Here is a 26,170-nt window from a genome sequence, read left to right as displayed (position 1 = left end):
AAATAATAGTACAGGTAGAACCCATAAGCCACAATTTTTGCAGTGAGTCCTAAAAGGACTGAGATTTGGCAAGCAGTTGTGTTTTTTTTTTTTTTTCTTTGTTTTAGTCTGTCTTCACCTCAATTATTTAGAGAACTCTTTTAAAAGTCAAAATGCTGAAGCCTACCCCAGACCAACTGAGAATCTTGAAGTGTGGACCTGGGTAATTTTGTTTTGTTTTGTTTTTTAATCCTTTTTTTCCTTTAGGAGCACTCCAGATGATTTTGATTTTTAAAAAAAAAAGTTTAGAAATCTCTGGTTTTCTTTGTTTTAATTTTTTTTTCATTCATTCAACAAACATTTGTTCTCTCTGTATAATGCCATGTGCACTGGGTACTGGGGATACAATTGAAAACAACACAGAAATGGACCGTGCCACCATGGAGTTTACGTTACAGTAGAAGCTCATACCTAAGTTTTTGTCTGCTTAACAATGTTGTTACTGCGCTAACAGCCTGAGAGAATATAAAATAGTTAGAACTTTGTGGCCATTGCTTGGTTATGTTCCTGACATTCCATTTACTATAGAAAGAAGCCTGAGGCCAGCCTTATTTTTCCCTCCTATATTTATTTTTAAAAAGCTGAATATCCATAAAGTCTTCTTCATCCTTAAAAATAACCACCAGGTTATGCTTTGGTGTAGTTCATTCTCAAGTTGAAAGAACTGAAGAAAAAAACCAAGCCTCGAGTTGCAACATTGAAGTAGTCTATGAGCAAAACGTTGAACAATGCAGGAAGCATCAAAAGAAGATGGAAGGAATACGAAGAGTCATTGTACCAAAAAGAATCGATCAATGTTCAACCATTTTAGGAGCATGTATGTGATCAAGAACCAATGGTACTACAAGAAGAAGTCCAAGATGCACTGAAGGCATTGTCCAAAAAAAAAAAAAAGGCTCCAGAAATTGATGAAATACCAATTGAGATGTTTCAACAAACATGCAGCTCTTGAGGTACTCGCTTGTCTATGCCTAGAAATTTGGAAGACAGCTACCTGGCCAGCCAATTAGAAGAGATCCATATTTGTGCCCATTCCAAAGAAAGGTGATTCAAAAGAACGCAGAAATTATTGAATATCATTAATACCACTCACAAGTAAAATTTGCTGAAAGTAATTCAAAAACAGTTGCAGCACTATGTTGACAGGCAACTGCCAGAAATTCAAGCAGGATCTAGAAGAGGACATGGAACGAGGGATATTACTGCTGATGTCAAATGGATCTTGGCTGAAGGCAGAGAATACTAGAAAGATGTTTACCTGTGTTTTATTGACTATGCAAAGGCATTCAGCTGCATGGATCATAACAAATTATGGATAACTTTGCGAAGAATGGGAATTCCAGAACACTTAATTGTGCGGAACCTGTACATAAACCAAGAGGCAGCCATTAGAACAGAACAAGGGGATACTGTATGGTTTAAAATCAGGTAAAGTGTACATCAGTATTGTATCATTGTGCCATACTTATTCAGTCTGTAAGCTGAGCAAATAATCAGAGAAGCTGGACTATATGAAGAAAAGTGTGGCATCAGGATTGGAGGAAGACTCATTAACACCTGCGCTACATAGTTGATACAGCCTTGCTTGTGAGAGTGAAGAGAACTTGAAGACTGTAGCTTTCAGTATGGACTACACCTCAACATAAAAAAAAAAAAAAAAAAAAACCCTCACAACTGGACCAATAAGCAACATCATGGGAAGTGAAAAAAAAATTGAAGTTGTCAAGGTTTTCATTTTACTTGGATCCACAATCAACGCCCATAGAAGTACCAGTCAAGAAATCAAATAACGTATTGCGTTAGGCAAATCTGCTTCAAAAGACCTCTTTAAAGTGTTGAAAAGCAAAGATATCACTTTGAGAACTAAGGTTTGCCTGACCCAAGCCATAATATTTTTAATTGCCTCATATGCAGGTGAAAACTAGATAATGAATAAGGAAGGCTAAAGAATTGATGCTTTTGCATTACGGTGTTGGTGAAGAATACTGAATATACCATGGACTGCCAGAATGAACCCATCTATCTTGGAAAAAGTATAGCCAGAGTGCTCCTTGTAAGCAAAAATGGCAAGATTTCATCTCACATACTTCAGACATGTTGTCAGGAAGGACCAGTCCCTGGAGAAGGACATCACATTTGGTAAGGTGAAGAGTCAGTGAAAAAGAGGAAGACCCTCTAGGAGATGGATTGACACAGAGGCTGCAACAATGGGCTCCAACATAGCAATAATTGTGAGGATGGTGCAGGACTGAGCAATGTTTCCTTCTGTTGCATACAATGTCATTATAAGTTGGAGCCAACTGCATGGCACCTAACATCAACATCCCTGAACTCTTTTAAGTGTTGGAGTATTATACTACCAACTAGACCTTGACAAAGGAAGATAAACCCACAGTATAGGCCACTGAAGAGCTTTAAAATGATCGAGATTTCAAATTCCCCAGTAGAAAATTGTGGTCCACTAATTCAGATTGTATTTCAATCCTACCTCTGCTGATCCTAATGGAATGTCCTCATGTCTTATTATTATGTCACTTAACCTCACTGAACCTCAATTTTTTAAAACATCTGTAAAATACAAAATATCGACCTTGCAAGATTTTTGTTTATAGGAGGTAATATACACAAAACCAAAACAACCAAACCCATTGCCATTGAGTCGATTTTGACTCATAACAACACTATAGCAACCCTATAGAACAGTGTAGAACTGCTCCAGAGGGTTTCCAAGGAGCGACTGGTGGATTCCAACTGCCATTCTTACTGATTAGCAGGCGTAGCCCTTAAGTGCTGCACCACCAGGGCATATGGGAAATATTAGGTGTTTAATAAAAGGGTCAGTACAACGGCAGGTTTGCAGAAACTAAGTTCTGATGTCATTATATAAAGCAAAAGTCAGGTTTGGTCAAAAAAATACCTTTGAAAAATTACCCATAATATATAGTATGAATAGTTTTTATAAACTCATTACAGAATAATATGTATAAGTATATACAATATAAAGAATAATGTATAATATAAAGCTATACAAAAAGTGTTAGGGGCTGTTTATGAAAAATATACTCTTTAAACCTTAGTAGTTCATCCACATATCAGGAATCTCAAAGATGAGATCTACGCAGTCACACAGACTGAGGAAAGAGCCGATTTATTCCCTCCATCTCACACTCACGTCAGGGCCTTTATCTCTCGAGTGGAATGCAGTTGCAATAGTCAACATTATTTAAACTTGTTCTCCTCTTTCTTTTCCTGTCTGTTTGATGCTAGGTGTGTGTAGCTGAATTCACACTTTCGATGCATACGTGATGCAACTCAGCGTATAATTATTATTCCTGGATTAGAAGCAAAATAAGTACTCCATAGTATTGAATAGGTGGAGGTCAGGTGTGATAATTTGATGTTCAACTACAGTGATTTTATATAACTGCACGTTTGTCCCCTTTCCCCCTTATACGATTAGTGTTTCTCCTTCTTTTGAACGTAGGTGCAAAATCTTGTGGTTTCTAAAGGATGTCCTCTGCTTTGTCTCTTAGAAAAAATAATTTATATTCCTTCCTTCAGGAGGAAAAAAAAAATATTTTAATGGAATTTACTGTCTTGAGCCAGCCCCAAAGGTTATAACCTTTATCCCTCTTCCTGGCCACACTATAGGCTTACATTTCACAAAACTGAGGGGAAAAGATAAAAAACGAATAAGAAAGTGATGGCTATCTTGAAAACTTGAAGATAATAGATAGGATATAGAGTTCTAAAAGGACAGAGCATAGTGCTGATGCATGTGGAAAGGAAAGCAACCACTCATGGGTAGAATGTGGAGAGACAGACAAGGTAAACATGTAGAAAAAGAGCTCAGGGTCTTAGTAAATAACACAAAAGTGTTAGTTAAAGCTAGTTCAGGAATAAGTAACCCAAAGTAGTACGTTATTCTAGATAATGTAATTATCCAGTTACATTCATTTCAGGATAAACTCTTATTGGAATGTAACTTAAGAGTCTAGTTTAAAAAAGAACATGAACTGCCATGAAGAGGGTTCATGGAACCTCTAAGAATGGCAGGGGAGTTGGGAAGGGGATTATAAGGGAGAATTAAAAAGAAATGGGTTCATTATGTGAAGAAGGCTGAAAAGCAGTTACAACACCATTCCAAACAAAAGAAAATTTTTATTCAGGGAAAAGTGACTAATTGTACTTCACTCTCTGTCTTAGTTGTCTAGTGCTGCTATAACAGAAATACCACAAGTGAACGGCTTTAACAAAGAGAAGTTTATTTCCTCACAGTAAAGTAGGCTAAAAGTACAAATTCAGGGTGTCAGCTCCAGGGCAAGGTTTTCTCTTTGTCAGCCTTCTCGTCAATCTTCCCCTAGATTAGGAACTTCTCTACGCAGGGACCCCAGGTCCAAAGGACACACATTGCCCCCAGGCACTGCTTTCTTGGTGGTATGAGGTCTCCAACTCTTTGCTTGCTTCACTTTCCTTTTATCTCTTGTAAGAAAAAAGGTGGTACAAGCCACACCCCAGGGAAACTCCCTTTCCGTTGGATCAGGGATGTGACCTTAGTAAGGGTGTTACAATCCCACCCTAATCCTCTTTAACATAAAATTACAATCACAAAATGAAGGACAACCACACAGTATTAGGAATCATGGCCCCACCAAATTGATACACACATTTTTGGGGGTACATAATTCAATCCATGACACTGTCCTTGAAAAAGAGACTCTGTAAACTAAATTGAAACATGGAGAATTCAAGTTAGAAAATGATTCCAGGAGGGTTGTCAAAAAAATGATTCGAGTTGAGGAAAGAAGCTAAAGAATCAGTTTTTCTCTTTAGTACTTTTAAAAATATCAGGTTGTTCTCCAATAGACTGGGCATGTATATGGAGTGAGGAATGAGGAGAGTTCTATTAGCTGGAGCAATCAAGATCAGGATCAGGGAAGACTTGGGAATGGAGATGGGTGGAAAGAAGAGAGGGGAACATCAAAGGAAAAAGTGTGGAAGTGATTATGAATATATTCAAGGGGCAGGAAGAAGACTTAATTTGAGGGGTCTGACTCTTCCATTTCTGCTACTTTGTTTCTGTCCTTGCTTATTTCCTTCTCTCCTTTCCAATGGTCCTGGGCACCTGGACTGAAAGTATTATGAAGCCACGGCTAGAGCTATAGCGGCTAACCAAAAGGTCAGGAGTTCAAATCCACCAGGTACTCCTTGGAAACTCTATGGGGCAGTTCTACTCTGTCCTACAGGGTCGCTTTGAGTCAGAATCAACTTGATGGCAACCTTGTTTGGTTTTTTTTTTTTTTTGGTTATGTGATGTGTATGCAAACATCTAACTCACTTAAATGGTAACTGAAAGATTTGCAGTTTGAGTACACCCAGAGGTGCCTCGGAAGAAAGGACTAGCGATCTACTTCCAAAAAGTCAGCCATTGAAAACCCCGTGGAGCACAGTTCTACTCTGACACACTTGGGTCACCACGAGTCAGAATTGACGCAAACTGGTGGTGGTAATGCGATAAGTAGTATTACTTAAGGTCGCTATGAGTCAGAATTGACTCGACGGCAGTGGTTAGTGGGTTAGAATTACAAAAGGAAATCATTCTTAAGACATCTAAGTAGAATATATATTTCTTATTTAGAAACTCAAGGTCCTTCTGCGATCTGAACTAGTGTCATCTGCAGGTCACCTATTGTGTTTAATAAAGCAAAGCATTGGCAGAGGCCAGGCAGCTCTGGCTATTGGTAAGTTGTGAAAATTGGAGGCTGAGTCGAGATAATTTATTGAATGGGGAGAGGAATGGCTTGAGACCTGTCCTCAAATATCAGAAAGGCTGTTGTATGAAGAAAGGGAGCAGACTAACTCTCTGTTGACCCAACAAACTAGCAGGTAAATGATTCAGGAAAACAGATGTAAGCTCAGAGGAGTGAGGAAGTTGTGCTCATTAGAGCTATGCAGGTTTCCCAGTAAGATTCCAGTGCAGCTGAGGAATTCTAAGAGTCCTGCCCTGGTGGGATGTTAGAAGTGATGACGTATCTTCTTTTTGTTTTATATTATGAAAGTAATGCCTATTTATAGCCACAAGTCAAATAACACTGTATTGTGGCCCCACATCTCAAGGTAACCAATGTCACTAATTTGGTGTGTGTCTTTCCACACATTTCTCAATGCCTATACAAACACTTGTTAACATGAATAGATGGATGGATATGATTTCATTTTGTTCTTACAAAATTGGGGTCATACTATACACATTTTTTGTAATATAAACATCCCTCTGAGTCCATTCATCTTATTCATTGACATAGCTACAAATATTATAAAGTATGGGTATAGTAAAAAAGAACAAAACAAAGCCCATTGCTGTCGAGTCGATTCCGACTCATGGCAACCCTATAGGACAAAGTAGAACTGCCCCATGGAATTTCCAGGGAGCACCTGGTGGATTAGAACTGCTGATCTTTTTGGTTAGCAGCCATAGCTCTTAACCACTATGCCACCAGAGTTTCCACAGGTATACTAAAAAAAAAAAAAAATCATTCCTCTACTAATAGACATTCAGGATGTTTTCAGATTTTTCTACAATGCCATTGTAAATAACAATGCTGCAATAACTGTTCTCAAACATATATTGTTACATTAAAAAAGAAAAACCATTGCTGTCAAGTTGCTTCTGACTCATAGTGACCCTATAGGTAGAATAGAACTGCCCCATGGGGTTTCCAAAGAGTGGCTGGTAGATTCAAACTGCTAAACTTTTGGTTAACAGCTAAGCTCTTAACCACTACACCACCATACAGAAGCAGATAGCCAAGCCTTTCTTCCACAGCACCACTGGGTGGGTTTACCCTGCTAACTTTGGATTACTAGACCAGCAAAAGTCATTTGCACTAGCCAGGACTTTTTTTTGGTAAGATTTTTAAAAAAAAAAATGCCATTAAGTCGATTCTGACTCTTTCACTTAAAGCAGGATTTGTTCAGTTAAAAGATGTGCACAATTTTTTTTTAATAGCTACTTCCAGATTACTTTCTGAAAAGCTAGCTTGCTGTAATTCATCCTACCACCAGCAAGTGTCCATTTCCTCTGTCCTTTCCAGCATATGAGGCTATTATCAGTCTTTATAATTTTTGCCATCCGAGTGAATATTTTATTGAAAGGCAGCATAGTGTAGTGTTTAAGGGTAGATTCTCTTGGCTAGAATCCCTCAGCTCCAACAAGGACCAGCTGTGTGACCTTACACCAAGACCTATAACCGCTTTGTATCTCAGTTATTCTCATCTGTAAAAAGAGGATGATATGAATACTTACCTCACACAGTATTAAGTGAATTAATAGTTATAAAAGTCTTAGAACAGTGACTGGCATATAGCAAATTTCTTATAAATGTTTGTGAGATTAAAAAAATCTTAATTTGCATCTCCCTGACTACTATGGAGGTTAGGCACATTTCTGTATGTTTCTTGCTCATTTGCTTTACTTTTCCTTTTCTCTACATTTTCTGTTTGTATATTTTGCCCATATTTCCATTGAGTTGCTTGTCTTTTTATCAGTTTGACAGAACATTTTGTATATTATGAGTAGTAACCCTTTTCCTATCATTTTTATCTTTCTTATTTTTTAATCTGTTTACAAAAATAATCAGAATGTTAAAAAAAAAAAAAAAGCTAACATAAAAAACCATCATCAGCAAAGAACTTTAAAAGTAATTTTAAGTCCATATAATCTCTCATACCCTAAAAGATGTTGTTAGGTGCCATCAAGTCCATTTCAACTCATAGCGACCCCACATGACAGAATATAACTGCCCCAGTGTTTTCTAGGCTTTAATCTTGAATCGACTCGATGGCAACAGGTTTGTTTTTTTTTTGTTTTGTTTTTTACAGGTAGAGCAGATCGCCAGGTCTTACTTGCACAGAACTACTTTTGGGTATAGAAAACCTTCCATTTACCCTCAGATTCATTGGTCTTAGCCTTGGCTGTACGTATTGGTCACCTGAGGGCTTTTTCAAAATACCAGTACTTGGATTCCACCTCACGGGCATTTTAATTTAACTGATCAGTGGTGGGACCCGAGCATCAGTTTTTAGTAAGAGTCCTCGTTTGATTCCAACGTGCAGTGGAACTGCACATGGTTGGAAACCAGAAGATGCAATTCCAAAAGGTCAGTCAGATATCACTTTGTTCCTAAATTCAGGCATTACTAGTAATCACTACCACCATCTGTTGGTGGGAGGCAAAACTGACACAGTTTTGCTATGTATAAAATCAAACCCAGTGCCGTTGAGTCAATTCCGACTCATAGCAACCCTATAGGACAGAGTAGAACTGCCCCATGAGTTTCCAAGGAGTGCCTGGTGGATTCAAACTGCTGACCCTTTGGTTAGTGGCTGTAGCACTTAACCACTGCGCCACCAGTGTTTCCTCGCTATGTATATAAACCGAAAAAACCAAGACCCATTGCTGTCAAGTCGATTCCAACTCATAGCAACTTGGTAGCTTTATTAATATCTATGAAAAGCCATGTTTTCAAAGTTCCTGGAGATGTCTCTTTGTATACCTCCAGACCATTTTAGTAGAAATGACTTCTCAGGTAATTTCCAGCTCTAAGGTTCTTGAAGGTAATCCCAAAAATATGCTTATCTTCTTAGTTCTGTATATACCCCAGTAATCATCAATGACAGAATGTAATGTGATACTCCTAAGGTCTGTGCACCCCGTATCATCGGATTTGATGATACTTATCCCAATTGCTAATAGGAGAAAGTGCATTAACAAATTTCTTAGAAGGACTTTGATCACAATAGCAGTTTAAAAAAAAAAAAACAACAATGTGATTAATCCTGACCAAAAAGTAAACCACTGCCTCTTCCCACCACTGCCCCTTTCCCAGCTTTAAGTGTTAACTGAAATTTTCCTCTGCTGGGTTATTTTAAGATTTCTCCTTTTTGCTATAGAATCACAAATGTGAAGCATCAAGGGAAATAACAGGAAAGGCAGTGAACAGGGAACACGCTTTGAGAAATAGTGATGTTGGCAGAAAATGGAAGTGTCTGAGAAAAAAATAAGACAAAAACTGGCAGAATTACAGTCTGGTGCATGAGCTGGTATTTAGATAGTGAGTTTATCTTCTGAGAGAAAGGTATTTTTCCTGACTTTTCCATAGAGAGGCCAAAGGAAGTCAAAGACACAGGGGGCATGAAGTTGTAAGTCTGCCATTGATGCATTGGGTTTAAAATATGTATATGTATTTTAATTCTCCAGACAGTTATTGTGGATTGTGTATTGTTCTTACAGCTGGCAAAGAGGGGTGAGTCTTCAGCCTTTCAAATCATATATATGAACTACTTTTTAATCCAGAACATCTTTATGAACTGGAACTTTTTGCTGCCTATTGTGGAAGTTGATACTGGGTTTTTCTATCCACAATAGGTTTATACTCTGTTCTGAAAGGGTTTTCTATGGATCAGGACTTTTCAAACTCAGAACTATTGGCATTTGGGGACCAATAATTCTATGTTTGAGGGGCGGGGGGCTACTGTCCTGTGCATCGTAGGATGCTTAGCAGCATCCCTGGCCTCTACCCACTCAGTGCCCAGTAGCATCCCCCCAGTTGTGAGGGATTGCCAGATGTCCCCTGGGGATAAAATAGCTCTCAGTGGGGGAACCACTGATTTAGAAGATGCTGACGGCCTTTTGTTTTTTTGGTGCGGGAGTGGTTTGTTGTCACTTTCTCACTAGTGACTCATCTAATTCATCAGTCTAAATTAGGGCCCCATTTTAACGTCCATAACAGTTCATAACGATATGTATTTACCTTGAGACATTAATGTCTTTCTTCCCTGCTAGACTTTAAGTCCTACAACTCATCTGTTTGGGTCACCTTTGTCCCCGCACCATCTAGCGCGGTGATTGGCACATACCAAACCCACTGCCGCCGAGTCTATTCTGACTCATAGTGACCCTATAGGACAGAGTAGAACAGCACCATAGGGTTTCCAAGGCTGTAATCTTTACGAAAGCAGATTGCCACATCTTTCTCTCATGGAGCGCCTGGTGGGTTTGAACCGGCGACCTTTCAGTTAGCAGCTAACCACATTCACCACTGCGTTACTGACTGGTGCATAGGTGGCACTTAATAAATATTTGCCAAATGATAGAATATAATTTTAAGATATTGAAGAACCTGAGGCACAAAGCCTGACTTGGTCCAAAAGGGTTTTTCCTCTCAGGCTTATTACAATCTATATGACAAAGCCAGTAAAAGAAGAAATCAACAACATATTGAGGCCATATTGAGGCCGTTGAAGGGTGTGATCAGGGAAATCTTAAAATTATATTATTTGGATAGGATTCCCTGTGGGTTTTGGCAGGGGGCTGTTGAATGGCAGTTTCATTCTGAAAACAACGGCTCTGATATGTCACTGTAAACTGGAGCCAACCTATTGCTCCTGCTTTTTGAACTCCATCCACCATTGATCCATGGAGAAAACAAGTTTTCTGATGGGGTGAGGCTTAATGCTTCCTTAATCCTCTGAGGGAAAATGCCCCAGGACCAGCAGAGATGGGCCTATAGAAAATAAACCTCAGTATAGACAACACAAGAGTCCAGTAAATGCTGCTTTTCATTTTTTTTTTTAAATGGGATTAAGATGCATATTTTTTTAAATGAAAAATGACTGGCATTCTTCCCACTGAAAATGGAAAGTAATTTAATTTGTTAGTGGTTTATTTTATTTGACAGTCTTTGTACATACTCGATTTGGTTTGTTACACTGAATTACCCTTTAATAATGGGTACACATAATGCCAGACTCTGCTCGCCAGGTTGGTTTGATAATTAGATGAGCATCCATATTGTTCAAGGCTCTCACAACAGTGTGGGCAGAAGCTATTTGGAAAACTCCTAACCAGGAGAACTTTTGGCTTTTTTTTTTTTTTTAATGAAGTTAATTGCTACCCAGTGACCAATCATTTCATTACCACTTTTCTTGAGCAGTACTAAGTTCTATAATCATGACTGAATTCCCTGGATAGATGGAAAGGGCATTAAAACCCCGTAGCCAATAGAAAAACTCAGAAAATCTTTCCCAGTTAATCTCTCAGAATGGACCATTTTTCGACAATTGGAAGTTAATGTTAAGAAGTCTAATAACAGCAAGATTATTATTACAGGGGTTAGAGGTAGACTGCCAGAGTTTGAAGGCAGCTTCACCAATTACTATGACCTTGGGCAAGCTTTATGACCTCACTTTGCGTCAGGACCCACATTGGTAAAATGGGAACATTAGTACCTACCTCATTGGGTTGTTGTGAGGATTCAGCAATATGGCATGTATAACGTGTTTAGCACAATACTGGTACAAAGCAAGTTGTCCGTAAGTGTTTCTATATTAGATATTATATATCAGGCACTGTGCTCAGTTTTCATAATAATGCTAAAGAGAGAGGAGCTGTCTCTAATATTACAGAAGCCAGCAGTGATGTTGAGAAAGGCTATGGGGCTTATAAACGACAGAGCCAGGATTCAAGCCCAAGTCTGCATGACTCCAAAAATTCTCTTACACCACACCACTTCAGATTTTGTGCTTGTACTCTCTAGAAGAATTTTCAAAAGCCATACGCCTTCGTAAGCATTTTAAGTAGACAATGAAGCATTTCCATTGTGCGGTTAAATAATTGCTGGTCCTGTGATTTCAGGAGTATTTTAAACATTAGTACTTTACAGCCAAGCTGTAAATGTCATACCACTTTTTTAATGCATCCAGTGAATTTTAAACAGCATTGTGATTTGATACGTACCAATATCTATTTATTTAATATCTATTAAAAGAATACATGGAAAAGTTCTTATTTAAAAGTCAGAAACTTTATATTGTCCCTTTCTTTTTTTTCCTGAAACATGTATTTCTATTCTACTTCCACAAATAAGGGTTAAAAGCACTTTATTGATCTTTTCTGTAACAAAGGCGGGGCGGGGAAGAGAATGAGAAAGAGATACTTTTTTTTTCCTAAGAGTTTAAAATTCTCTGCTGGATTAAATCATCTTTAATTATTAATAGAAACAATTGATCAGAATAGCATAAATATACAATTTTAATGAATAAGGATTAAACATACAAAGTAAAATTTCACTAGAAATAAATATTACAGTGAGCTGGGGGTGGGGACATTTATGAAAACCTTGGTTAAATGTTTTGTCCGATTGTCCCTCCCAGAAGTATGTATACCTTGGGACAGTGAGCCGTAGTAAAATTAGATATGGGTGACTGTCTTTCTGTTGCAAAGTAAAAGAAGGGTGACTATAAAAGGGGGAGAAGGATACCTAGGCTGTGGGCATCTTCTGAGATGATTTGATTTTAGAAAGGAAACTGTATGAAAGTTAGATTCTCACCTTTAAAACCAATCCACAAACTTCTTGGGAAGTCATTACACACTCCTGGGGGACGTATGCATTTGAAGACTACTGCTCTATAATACTAAGTTATATTGCCCTGGAATAAGAATATTACAGAAAGATCTAAAGACCTAATGGCCCTCCCATTTTCAAAATGACGCACTGCCACATCCTTGACAACGAAGCTGGGGGTTCTTTAGCTATTGGCTTTATCCCCAAACCAAAAACCCATAGCCGTTGAGTCGATTCTGACTCATAGTGACCTTATAGGACAGAGTAGAGCTGACCCCATAGGGTTTCCAGGGAGCACCTGATGGATTCAAACTGCCAACCTTTTGGTTAGCAGCCATAGCACTTAATCGCTGCAGCACCAGGGTTTCCACTTTATCCCAAGCCCACAGTAAATATCGTCGGAAGGTCATGAGGTGTTTCTTGAAGGAAGCCCAGTGGAAACGTAGAGTGGTAAACTGAAAGTGAGGCTGCATCTGGAATTTCAGAGCCTACCTGACATCTTTACCATCTAGTGCCTCTAGATGGGATAAGATATTCACCCCAGATTCTCCACTGGGCCTCAAACCTGTGGTCACAGAGCAACAGGGTCAGAGTTTCCTTGCACCAAGGATGAAAGGAGTTCCCAGGATTTCATCTCTCATCTACTTCTTTTCCAGATCAGAGAGCCTTGGTTTCAGCTTTCCCAAAAATGGCTGGTTATAAAAAACCAAAAGTGTTAAAGGGTTGTGTGATGACTGCTAGCACATGATTGATGCTCAATAACCATTGATTGCAGGCTTTATCTGGGAGCAGTATTGGGCAGAACATTCCTGTATGCACTTTCTAACTGGTGAAATAGAACTCACCTAACCCCCTGACAGTAACATGTCCTGGTAGCAGAAATATAAAATAATCTAAATTATTTGGGAAGGGGCTGAGGAACATCTGTTGAACATTAACAAGGAGATATGAAGTAAGCATGGATATAATTTTGTTTAATTTTATGGCATTTTATTAAAGGCCTCCTAACGTGGAGAATGTTGGTCATGCTTAACCAAGGGTATTCAAATGTTTGTCTGCTCAACGCAATCCAGTTTGACCCAGGACTACCAACCAACTAAAAAGCTTTAACATTCTTCTACAAATGGACATCTCTCTATATTCCTTCTCCGTGACCCCATCTTCCTTCTGTTCTATATCTCCTATCTGGCCTTCTCGTCTCTCTCAGAGTCTTGCCTTGAATCTGTCAAGTTGCTGGGGTGCAGGAGGTTGCCATGGTAAACACAGCTGTGGTTTTTTCTGTGAAAAGTCCAGACATGAAGGCCCAGTGAGTCCTCACCTCTAGCCCCCCGCCCCCCCCCCCCCCGCCGCTGTGCATTTTCTCAGATGACCTTTAAAGTGGGGGCCTCAGGTGCTTCCTGTTTTCCAGGATTCTGCTCAGCTTTCATTGTGTGTCTGTGAAGTGGGCATTGTGACCTGCCGATATCCACTTAGGTGCTATGGAAGATTGTGAAGAATCACCGGCATGGTCACCAAATAAGCCAAATGACAGCAACATTCATTTTGCTAGTAAATGGGTTCTGGCAGGTGAAAGATGATCTGGTATTTCCCAAGAGGAAAGGCAGTAGAAGGTGGGGAGGAAGACTAGAAGAAGAGTACCCATACAAAAAGAAGAAGAGTAGAGAGAGACAAATTCTGTCTTCGTCATCTAGTGCTGCTATAACAGAAATGCCACAAGTGGATGGCTTTAACAAAGAAATTTATTCTTTCACAGTCTAGTAGGCGACGAGTCCAAATTCAGGGCGCCAGATCCAGGGGAAGAAGGCTTTTTCTCTCTGTCAGCTCTGGGGGAAAGTCCTTCTCATCAATCTTCCCCTGGACTAGGAGCTTCTCAGGTACAGGAAGCCCGGGTTCAAAGGATACACTTTGCTCCTGGCACTGCTTTATTGGTGGTCTGAGGTCCCCAACTCTTTGCTTGATTCCCTTTCCTTTCATCTCTTGTAAGATAAAAGGTGGTGCAGGCCATGCCCCAGGAAGCTCCCTTTACATTGGATCAGGGATATGACCTGAGTAACGTTGTTATATCCCAGCCTAATCTTCTCATATGGAGCAGGATTGCCATGGCAACAATACATCATCAGTAGGGTAAAACTAACCTGAGTTATCTTTATCCTCACAATAAGTCTATTATCCAGTGCTGACTATCTCCCCAGGATCTTCTCCTATGCCTTCACTCCCTACTTCACTCCAGCCACAAAGACTCCTTCGTGTTCCTCCAACAAGCCGGCCCCACTTCCACCACAGGGCCTTTGCATGTTCCATTTCCTCTGCCTGGAATGCTCTTTCCCCCTCCCTCGCTTCATTTAGGTCTCTGATCTGATGTCACCCTTTCACAGGGATCTTCCATACCCCGCCCCACACACACACTCACACAGAACCAGAATACCAAACAAACAAACAAACAAAAAAAACCCAAACCTGTTGCCATGAAATCAATTCCGACTCATAGCGACCGACCCTACAGGACGTGGTAGAGCTGCCCCCATAGATTTTTCAAAGCTATATAAATCTTTATGGAAGCGGACTGCTATATCTTTCTCCCTTAGAGCAGGTAGTATGTTCGAACTGCCAACCTTTCAGTTAGCAGCCAAGCACTTCAACCACTTTGCCACCAGGGCTCCTCCCAACCATAATAGTACCCCTCATTCTCTATCCCCTTACCCAACTCAAGTTGTCTTTGTAGAGATATACACACTAGAGTGTACATCCGCAAGAGCAGGGACTTTGTTTTGTTCACAGTTGTGTCCCCAGCCTCTAGAACATGTTAAGAAAACGTAGAGAATTACATAAATATTTGTTGAGTGAATAATTAAATCATCCCCCCCTCAAAAAAAACACGGAATCACACACCTGCATACATTTACTTTGCTCCCTCCCTCTGAGCTTTTGCACATGCCAGACCCTGTGTCTGGGACTCCCACTCACCCTTCTGAGGACCCCCTTGACCTCCCCAGGTAGATATAGGTCTCCTTTGGCCGGTACTGCTTAGGTAGTGCATACCAGTACCAGTTGCCATCAAGTGGACTCTTATTCATGGTGACCCGTGTGTGTCAAGAGTGGCACTGTGCTCCATAGAGTTTTTTGAAAGTAGATCAGGCCTTTCTCCCAAGGTGCCTCTAAGTAATATCGAATCTTCAACCTTTGGATTAGCACCTGAGCTTGTTAACCATTTGTACTAGCCAAGGGCAGGCAGTGCATACTGACCTCCATTACAGCAGGGATAACTTGCGCTGGAAAATCTATTTGTCTTTATCCCAACCTTCTGAGTGTGCTTTTCCAGGGCCTGGGACTAAGGGTTTGGACTCCAGAATCAAGGATGCTAGGCATGAGTGCTTTGTGTGACTTTAAACAAATTACTTAACCTCTCTGTGCCTGTTTCCCCACCTGTGCAATAAGGATTATAAGACACACCAAGCTACCTCATAAGATTTCTATGAGAATTACTGATGACTTGCTGAGGTGTTTAAAACATCCTAAGCAGTTAGGATATTATAACTGAAATATATCTTCAGCTTTATTGTAGGTCAGACCCTCAGGCTATACCCTCATGTGATACTACTGGGTGCAGGCAAGGCAGCTGGGCTGGGGTGCTCATCCTTTGGAATCAACTTCAGAAGGATGGGTTAAAACTGAATCAAGCTCAAGGTGGAATATGAAGTTCTAATACACTGCCTGAGGGAAGAATAACAGTGAATTCGGCAGTGCAACCTAGAACCACCTACCCCTTCTTAGGGCCGAGGACTGACCCCTATTCTCAAGCACGACTAAGCACTGCCATTGTCTCAGAGTTGGTTTTGGCCTTATCAGTGACTGCCAAGATGGCTCAGAAGGAAGGTTTGAACTAAGGGTTAAAAGCCATGGTCTGCTCCTAAATTTTGTAAGCTCCCAATTCTGTCATATGGTGTAATGGATTGAATTGTGTCCCCCCAAAATGTGTATCAATTTGGTCGGGCCATGATTCCCAGTATTGTGTGATTGTCCACCATTTTGTCATCTGGTATGACTTTCCTATGTGTTGTAAATCCTGCATCTATGACGTTAATGAGGGGAGATGGATGGCAGTTGTGTTGTTGAGGTAGGACTCAATCTACAGGATTGGATTGTTTGTCTTGAGCTGGTTTCTTTTAGGATATAAAACAGAGAAGCAAACAGACAGGGGGACCTCATACCACCAAGAAAGCAGTGCCAGGAGCAGGGCACGTCCTTTGGACCTGGTGTTCCTGCGCAGAAAAACTCCTGGTCCAGGGGAGGATTGATGAGAAGGACTTTCTTCCAGAACCAACAGAAATAAGGAAATAAATTTCTCTTTGTTGAAACCATCCACTCGTGGATTTTTTTTTTTTTTTTTTTTTTATAGCAGCACTAGATAACTAAGACATACGGCAAGAAGAGGGCTCTGGTACTACATTATAAATGGCTCAAACAGATGGTGTAGGTGGCAGCAGGAGCCTGGATGGGAGGCAAAAGCCTGGGCTGTGCTGCCAATCCCTAGCTGGGTGACATGGACAAGGCACTTCACTTTTCAGGGTGTAAGTTTTGTCATCTGTAGATTTCAGGAACTGTACCATACCAATTGTTTTCAAACTCATCCACAGAAATCCTTCTTTAAACAAACTATTTCCGAAAATCCAAATATATATAACAGAGAACAATGAAGAGGAACTCTTACCCTCAACACACATAGATGACAGCCCTGGAGGAGGCTGTAAGTGCCCTTCAAAGCCTACCGTGCCATGATCCAATGTTACCTTCACACAGCAGAGTCTTTCCAAAGGTTTATGCTGAACCACATGAAATTATTTGTATTTGACCATTTCTTGCAGAAGTGGCAGTTCCTTTGGTGGTTATAGGGGCTAGGGAGAGAAGAGAGAATTAATAGTAACTGCTTAATTGGTGAGGGGTTTTATTTTGGGGTGACGAAGATGTTTCGAAACTAGATAGAGGTGGTGGTTGCACAACATTGTGAATGTACTAAATGTCACTGAATCGTTCACCTTAGAATGGTTCATTTTGTTATGTAAATTTCACCTTAATTTTTAAAAAACATTTTAAAAAATGTCAATTTCCTATTTAAACCTAATGGTTTTGTTTGCAATAGTGGTTAAGGGTGCTTACTTTGGAACCAAAATGTCTGGGTTCAGATCCGAGCTCCTCAACTTACTCACCAAGTGACATTGCACAAGATGTTCCACCTCCCTGTACATCCCTGTAAAATGGGGCAAACAGAAGAGTCCACCCATAGGTTGGTTCCTGAGAGGCTAAATGGGAGGTGGGATGAGGTGCTCATAACCCAGTGATGGGCACACAGCACAGGAGGGCACACACCCTGCATGAATGTCAGCCAGTGTATATAAGATCTTACAGAGAAAGCTTCAATGATTACTTATCATCCTAACTAGGGGAACAGTGTATGTCTGACTCGTCTTCCCACCTGACCCTCAAAGAAGTATTTGGCTGGTGCAGATGGAAAACATGGTCCTAACATGGCTTCCTAATTGGTCCATCCTTTCCTGCTTGATCTGCCAAGCCTCCCTCTTTCTTCCTGTGAGGGGAGTCACTGGGCTGCAGACAAACCTTTACCTGGGCATGAGAATAATGCTGGAATAAGCACAAGCAGCATTCAGCCCCCTGCCTTATCTGGGCAAAGCATTAGAGGCCCCATCCCCAGATACCTATGAAGAGCCTTTCTGCCTTAAATGGTACATCAGGGAATATGTCAGCCTGAATTAGTGGGCAGGCCCTTCACATTAAGCTGAAGCTCTGGGCTGGCAGTTCCTACTTTGTAATGCCACTTGATCCCTGCTGTCATGCTCCCTTCCCTGTCACTACAGCCACAGGAAACTTCTCCAGACAATGAGCAGTATTGTAATGAAGGAGGCCCAGGAAAGAGTTTAGGAGAACCACAGAACCACAGGACGTCCCTGCAGATTCCATTTCTTCTATGGCCAGCAGGGGTTGGGGGCACTTTGAGCTCTGGTTTCTCGGGGAGCGGAGGTGGGGGGGCGGCGGGGCAGAGGAAACAGCACTCAAAAGCTCCAGGTGTGGGTTTCTTTTGTAATACCCTATAAAAGCATGACAAATGTCTCTAAAAGCACAGAGTGGGGATGCATTGGTGCTTTATTTAAATACCAGGAACACCCACAACACCCAATTTAGGTTTCTAGAGGCAGCATAAACTATACTATTACTATCATTACCACTGTCATTATTACTATCAATAATACTCTATGCATCATAAATTCTCCTGGAAATTTACTCATGTCAGTTTTGGAGTATTTAGCATTTTCTACCCTGTATATTGGAAACCCTGGTGACTTGGTGTTTAAAAGCTAAGCTGCTTAACCAAAAGGTTGGCAGTTCGAATTCACCAGGCACTCCTTGGAAACCCTGTTGGGCAGTTTTACTCTGTCTTATAAATTTTATAAGGTCAATATGCAGTTTTGGTTTTTTGGGTTTATATACGACGTGGAATACTGGAAAGAGCACTAGCTTCGCAGTCAGGCAGGCCCTAGGATCAAACCCTGGCTGTGCCACCCAACCCTGGGCCAGTGACTTAGCTTCTCTGAGCCTGAGTTTTCCCTTTGTAATAGTGCTTTCTCCTAGTACCTGTTTCACAGAGCTGTTGAAAGAATTACCTTACCTTTGTGATGTCTGAAGAATGCTTGACACAGAATAAATGTCCAGTAAATATTTGAGGACAGAGTTCCTGAAGGAAACTCACTTTATTACCCATTATAAAGCCCTAACTCAGGTGCACTCTTAATTGCTGTTCAATAGTGAATCATTTTCCTTTTCAAAGTTCTGCTTCATCAGTCCTCTAACTTGTTCTTCATTTGAAATGATCTTATCAAAACCTGAATCTGATCATGTCACAGTGATTTTAAATCCTTTGATTGCTTTCTGCATCCCTTGAAGTAATGGAAAAACTCTTCCTGAAGCTTGCCTCTTACTCACCCATCAGCCTCATCTCACGCGATGGTTTTCATCACTCACTGTTTAAACTACATGGACCTATCAGTCTCTCACTCTTGCTTGCTCATCCCCACCACAAAATATTTGTCCATGCTGTCTTCTCCACTTGGAACATTCTTCCCTCCAGTCCTGGCCTGGTTAAACCCCTACCCATCCTTCACATCTCAACTCATTCATACTTCCTCAGGAATGTCTTTGGAGACCTTCTCAATCAGGTTAAATCCTTCTCAGCATTATATTTTCTCTCTCTGTCTTCCTCTGTCTCTCTCTGCATTTACTCCAGTTTATTAATGAGATTACTTAATCCATGTGTCTCTTCCACATCTAAACCAACTACATGGGGGCAGGGCTCATGTCTGATTTTGCTCACCATTGAGCCCCCAGGATTTTGCTCAATAAATGTCAACTGGAAAGGCAGATGGGTAAATCACTTTAACAAACTCCCACAACCACCCTTCAGATAATTAGAGCACAGCAGCTATTGTCACAGTTTTTCAGATAGTTTAACTGGAGCCCAGAGGGGCATGTTATTTGCCCATGATCACACAGCCTGTTCCTTAGTGGTGAATCTGTGTTCAGAACCCAGGTTCCTGCCCTTCCCAGTGTTATGCTACAGAACCATTATCCATTTCTGGGAGGGGGTGGGGGTGGTGAGGAGACTCACAGATTTTCTGGCCCTTTCTGGTATTCAGAGAAGGCCTGACTCTGTATCTACCTCTCAGGACCCCTCTGGTGTTCAGGATGTGTGGCACCATATCAGTATAGAACTCTGCGATTCCTCCGAATCATTCATTTAATTCTAAAACCCCCCTTAAAGGTGAGTCGAGAGAATTCTGTCTTGTAAAATGTTGTAACGTTGAGGTGGCTCCACTTTACAAAATTTAAACTTTGTTTTTGGTCTCTTTTCCTCTCCCCCTGGGTCGAAGCCAGTCTTGAAGTTGATATCCTAACCTAGCACTTGGTATCAAATCAGTCAAGGCTCTGTTGCAAGAGGTGATTTCCTTGAAAAGAAAATCGTTTTAGGTGCTTCTCTTTTCCTGGTTCTATTAAAGGACCACACCTGTAATTCTTTACTTCTCTCCCCTCTCTGGGGACTCACTTTCTAGAGAGCCAGTTCACACAGATGTAGTCAGAAGTACCTCTGAACTCAAAGAGGGAGTAAAAAGAGTGATAAGTCTTTGTTCGTATTTGCCAGATACAGCTTCTTGTGTGGAAAACTATTTAATGTGGCTGATTCTCTGACCTGTAGGGAAGAAAACATTTTCTCACATCTTGATAAATCATGTGCCTGATAACATATATTTATATCTGCTTTTTTATGCATTTCTCATTATAAAGCATGTAGGGCATAACAACTAGAATTACCAAAAATACCTTAAAAACTCTCTTTTATATTTGAAATTACATTGTACTGGAGATCTTTTGTTCTATGTACAGGTTCAAGTTACTGTCTGGTGTCCTTTCCTTTCCATCTGAAGGTCTCCCTTTAGCATTTCCTGCATTTCTGATGGTAACAAACTCCCTCAGCTTTTGTTTATTTGGGAATGTCTTAATTTTGTCCTCACTTTTGAAGGGCGGTTTTATTGGATGTGGAATTCTTGGTTGACAGTCCTTTTCTTTCAGCACTTTAAATATGTCGTTCTACTGCCTTCTGGCCTCCAGGGTCTCTGAGGAGAAATGAGCGCTTAATCTTATTAAGAATCCTTTGTATGTGACATTTTGCCCCTCTCATGCTTTTTCAGGATTCTCTTGTTATCTTTGATTTTCAAGAGATTGATTATAATGTGTCTTGGCATGGATCTTTTTCGATTTATCCTACTTGGAGTTCATTGAGCCTTTTGAATTTAGAGATGCATGTCTTTCATCAAATCTTGAAAAATTTCTGCTGTTATTTCTTCAATTTTTTTTTTTTTAGCATTTTAGTGCAGTTTGGGTGAAATTCTCCAGAGCAAATTAGTTTCCCATTCAACAATTTATACACATTTTGTTTCAGGACATTGGTTGCAATCCCCTCAATGTGACAGCATTCTACCCATTTTTGCTGAGTTCCCTGTTTCCATTTGCCCATCTTTCCTGCTCCTTCCTGCCTTCTGAACTTTATTTTTGGGCAAAGGCTGCCCTTTTGGCCTGGTATGTTGATTGCTCTGAGGAGCACATTCTGCATGGCTGTTATTGTTCACTTTATAGGCCTGTCTATTGTTTGGCTGAAAGGTGATCTCTGAGAGCAGGTTCAGTTCCAAGTTTGAATGGTGTCTAAGGGCCATAGTCTCGGGAGTTTTCCCAGTCTCTGTCAGACCAGTAAGTCAGTCTGCTCTTCTTTATGAATTTGAATTTTGTTCTACATGTTTCTCCCACTCTGTCTAGGACCTTCTACTGTGATCCCAATCAGAGCAGCTAGTATTGGCAGCCAGGCACCATCTATTTCTTCTGGCCTCAGGCTATTGGAGGCTGTGGTTTGTGTGGTCCATTAGTCCTTTGGACTAATTGTTTCCTTGAGACATTGATTTTCTTCATACTACTTTGCTCTGGACTGGAAGAGACCAATAGTTGTTCTTTAAATATTCTTTCTGTCCCTTTCTCTCTTCTCATTCTGGGTTTTCTTGGTGGAATTCTACAATTCCCTTAGCTTTACTCAGTTTTCCTTATACTACAATGTCCTTTTTGAAGTAGATTTCGTGTTAAAAAAAAAAACCTGAATCAATGACCCTAGAAGCAAATGACTCCAAGTGGACTCCAAGTTCCCCTGAAATTAGGCCACCAGAGAAAACTGGAAAAAAAAAAAAAACTTAGAATTCATAAAGAATGAAGTTTCCCATCAGGGATAAGAGATGGTAACATCTTTTGAAAAATGAGTAAAATTGAAAGAAACGGGGGAACAGAAACAATATGTGATTTGTTGTCAGTCTCCTAAAGAGCTTAGAGTTTCTTTAATGTGGCTATTACTTTACATGTGATGATAAAGTATATAAACATGTACACTCAAACGGATTGCTTTTCCTAGAAAAGAGCTTTGGTTCTGAAGTGATTTGTTTCTCTTCTATCCCAGGTGCCTGTCCTGAGACCCATGGACCTGATGGTGGAGGCCACCCCACGAAGAGTATTTGCCAACGCGCACACTTATCACATCAACTCCATATCAGTCAACAGCGACTATGAAACCTACATGTCAGCTGATGACCTGAGGATTAACCTATGGAACTTTGAAATAACGAATCAAAGTTTTAGTATCCTTTACTTGGGGCCAATAATCAAATTTTCATTTAATCCTGAGAATATTGAGGTATAAGCTGGCTTTGGAAAAACTGGGATAGAAAGGAGTAACCACAACTACAACACTTAGCATTTGTGGGAAACTTTACTCTTTTAAATTACATTGATCCTCTTTCTATGATACTCTTTCATCCTAACAATAAAATAAGAAAAATATAGAGGTACTCATAAATGGTGGGTCAGGACTAGCTCTGGATTTGAACTCTGAATCAATTCCTTCACAGAATTCTGTGTCATAAATTAAAATTAGATATGACTTTATCAACTAAGGTAAGTCCCTAGAGTTCAGTTAAGTGTTTCTTTCTCTTGTTAAAGGATTCGTAAATGGCCTGTATGGACAGCATAGTCTACGGGTATATGTGAGATTGTTTCCATTGTATGTTAAAATAATAATGGCTGCCTTTTATTGAGTTCCAAGCACTGCACTAGGAACTTTACATACAGTATCTCATTTTTGCATCTTTACTGAAGTATAACGTACATACAAAAAAGTGTATGTAGTACAGTTTGATGAATTTTCACAAACTGAACAAAGCCTGTGTAACCAGCATTCCAGATCCAGAACCAGAACTTTACTAGCAACCCTCAAGCACCCATCACACCTCCTTCCAGTCTCTACCCACCAAGGGTATATTTGTTATAACCCCATAATGTAAGTATCATTTCCTCTGTAATTAGAATTTAGAGAAGTCAAGAAAGTTGCTGAGTGAGTATCTAAACCAACATTATGCTGCTCTCTATTTAGTAATAAAAATCAGCCATTTATTGAGCATCTGTCGTATCCTTGATCCCACCACAAACCTGACTCTCACTAGTTTTCTCAGTCTCAGGTAATGGTTTCACCATCCAACGAGTTGAACAGTTGACCTGAGAATCAATATTGATTCTTCCCTTTCACTCACCAGCCTCCCCCAACACCAAACCAATCTATTCATGAGCTCTGCCAATGCTTCCTCCAAAATACATCTCGAATCAACTCATTTCTCTCCATTACTACCAACTCACACTGGTATAAACCACTGTTGTCTCTCACATGGATGACTGCAAAAATCTGTCTGGTCTTCATTTTTTCTTGCTCTTCTACGTAATACATGTCTCACATAACAGAGTGGACCTTCCAACATGTAATTCAGATATTATTCCTCCTCTGCTTTTAAAATGCTAATAGTTTCCCATTAAACTTAGAATAAAATCCAAGTTCCTTAGACTATAAGACCCCACACAACCTTGGTTCTCCCTTCCTCTTTGATATTCTCTCATACCACTAATTCGCTCTGCTTCGGCCAGCCGGCTACCTTTTTGTTCCTGGATAAAACTTGTTCTCACTTACGTTCCTTGAATTTGCTGTTTCTGAAATACTCTGGGTTTATATGGCTAAATAAATACATGTTATCAGTCAGGCCTCAATCTGATGTCACATTCTCGGAGGCACTTTCTCCCGTTAATTCCCAAGCAGCCCCAAATAACTCCCTATCTCTGTTATGTTCATAGTACGTATCACTGTTTCTTTTTATTTGTGTATTTTTGGCTTCTCCATATTAAAATGTAAATTCCTTCAGCGCAGGGACTTTGTATGATCCATTGCTGTATTCAAGTGCATAGAACATTCTGACATATAGTTTAAGTAAGTACCATTTTGTTTGAGCATGTCAAGTTTGAAGAACCAATAGGTCATCTAAGTAGAGATATCCAGGAGACATTTTATCATAAATTGTATTAGCTTTGGTAAATTTCTAAATGCCTAATATAAAATGGACCCCATAATGGCTCAAACATATAAAAGATTATTTCTCCAATATGGATGATCTCATCAGCACATGGCCTTCTCTAATCAGTGATTCAGAGACTCAGGTCTTTTCCGTCCTGTGTCTCTCCAATGCCACCATGATTACCTACAGAAGGAAAAGATCATGGAGGATCACACACTGGAAATTCCTATGGGCCAGGCCTTAATGCAGTACCCATTTCATTGGCTAAAACTCAGTCACATGGCCACCTCTAACTACGGCACACTGGGAAATGTGGTCTAGCTGTGTGCCCAAGAAAAAAAAGAAGACCTGATCTGGGTGTACAGCTAGCTAGTCTCCACCACAGAGAGTACTCTGTAGGTCCCAAGGCTTTTCAAGGAAGGCAGTTTTAAGTAGGTAGTGGCAATTATGAGGTATATTTGGAAACGTGGAGAACTGACCATCAGGACCATGAGTGGCATCTTTTGTTGATCACAGAGCAGACTCAAGATATTGTCTGGGCCTGGGAGAACCTGCCTACAGATTTTGCCAGGCAGTACAGCTGCTGATAGAATGAGTGTGGATGGTGGTTCCCTCTCTTCTTTTGTGTTTATTCCAAAAGGCAGAAGTCTGCTTAGGCTCAGCTGGCTGTCACTCTGAGCCTCTGCTTTCCCTAGCCTAGGTGACATGTTTTCTGAATTTTGCCGTTAGGCCTTCAAGGGGGAGAGAAGTTTCTTTAGGCATTTTGGGAGACAGATGCCTTGGGGAGAATGCAAAGGGGAAATATTAATAGCACAATTTAGGTTATATTCTACAGATATGTGACAGTCTGCCAGATGCTGGCATACAAATGAGACCGTGCCATTCACCCTTAAAGCAGCCATATGTAAAATAATCATTGTCATCATGAGTATGATGATAACTGATATCTATATAGTCCTCTTCAACCAGACTGCCCTAATCACTGAGCTGACTGTACAAACGGGGACCCTTTTGCCTATCATCACTAAAGTATAGCCATCTCTGGGGTTTGAAGCAACTATCTTTTAAAACAGCCTTGGAAAAATGCCACCCGCCAAGCAGGTCTTAAGTCATGTTACTTAGCACCTATAATCCCTCTTACTGCTAAGTAGTCAGAAGAAACATGATTCGTGACAGAATAATGCAGAGTTTTCCAAAACATGGTACGAGTACCACTGATGGTAGGCAAGGTGATTCTAAGTAATAGGTGGACTTTTTTTCTTTTCATAATTATGTATTTATAAAAATGTGTGTGAGAAACTACAACTGGTGTATTAATCCTATGATTTCACAAATATTAAAAAATGCATTTAAATTACAAAGTACGTATATGTAAAGAAGAGTACTAAGTAAATAATAAGACAAGTGGTATGGAGATAGAGTGAAAAAAAAAATCAGGATTTCCAGTAACTGGCATTTGGTGTACCATTGGCATTATGGTTGAGAACTTAGACTTTGGAGTCAGATAAGCCAAGAGCTGGTGCCCAGCTCTACCGCTTCCTGGCTGTGTAAGCTCGAACATGTTTCTTAACTTCCTCAGGTCTCCATTTCATCATCTGTAGAGAAGAGCTCCATCAAAGAGGATTGTGGGAATTAAAAAACAAAGATTTTATACACACATACACATACATGCTGATTACAATATGCTGCTAACAGAAACTAATACAACCATCGTCATTATTATTCAAAGGACTAAGA

At 40.2% G+C, this 26,170-nt stretch overlaps 1 protein-coding gene across 1 annotated transcript in view; it reads left to right on the top strand.

The window, feature by feature from the left end:
* The window catches only part of PPP2R2B (protein phosphatase 2 regulatory subunit Bbeta), a 326,027-nt gene that overhangs the window by 223,734 nt on the left and 76,123 nt on the right, over nucleotides 1–26,170 (top strand). The window contains exon 5 of the mRNA XM_023550368.2: nucleotides 22,501–22,678. Coding sequence (XP_023406136.2) covers nucleotides 22,501–22,678 — 178 coding nt within the window. The remainder of the gene's footprint in view (nucleotides 1–22,500; nucleotides 22,679–26,170) is intronic.

Source organism: Loxodonta africana, chromosome 2 (genome assembly GCF_030014295.1).
Source record: "Loxodonta africana isolate mLoxAfr1 chromosome 2, mLoxAfr1.hap2, whole genome shotgun sequence".
In the NCBI taxonomy this organism is placed as follows: domain Eukaryota; kingdom Metazoa; phylum Chordata; class Mammalia; order Proboscidea; family Elephantidae; genus Loxodonta; species Loxodonta africana.
The sequence above is the reverse complement of the archived record's forward strand: the minus strand, read 5'-3'. Positions and strand labels throughout refer to the sequence as shown.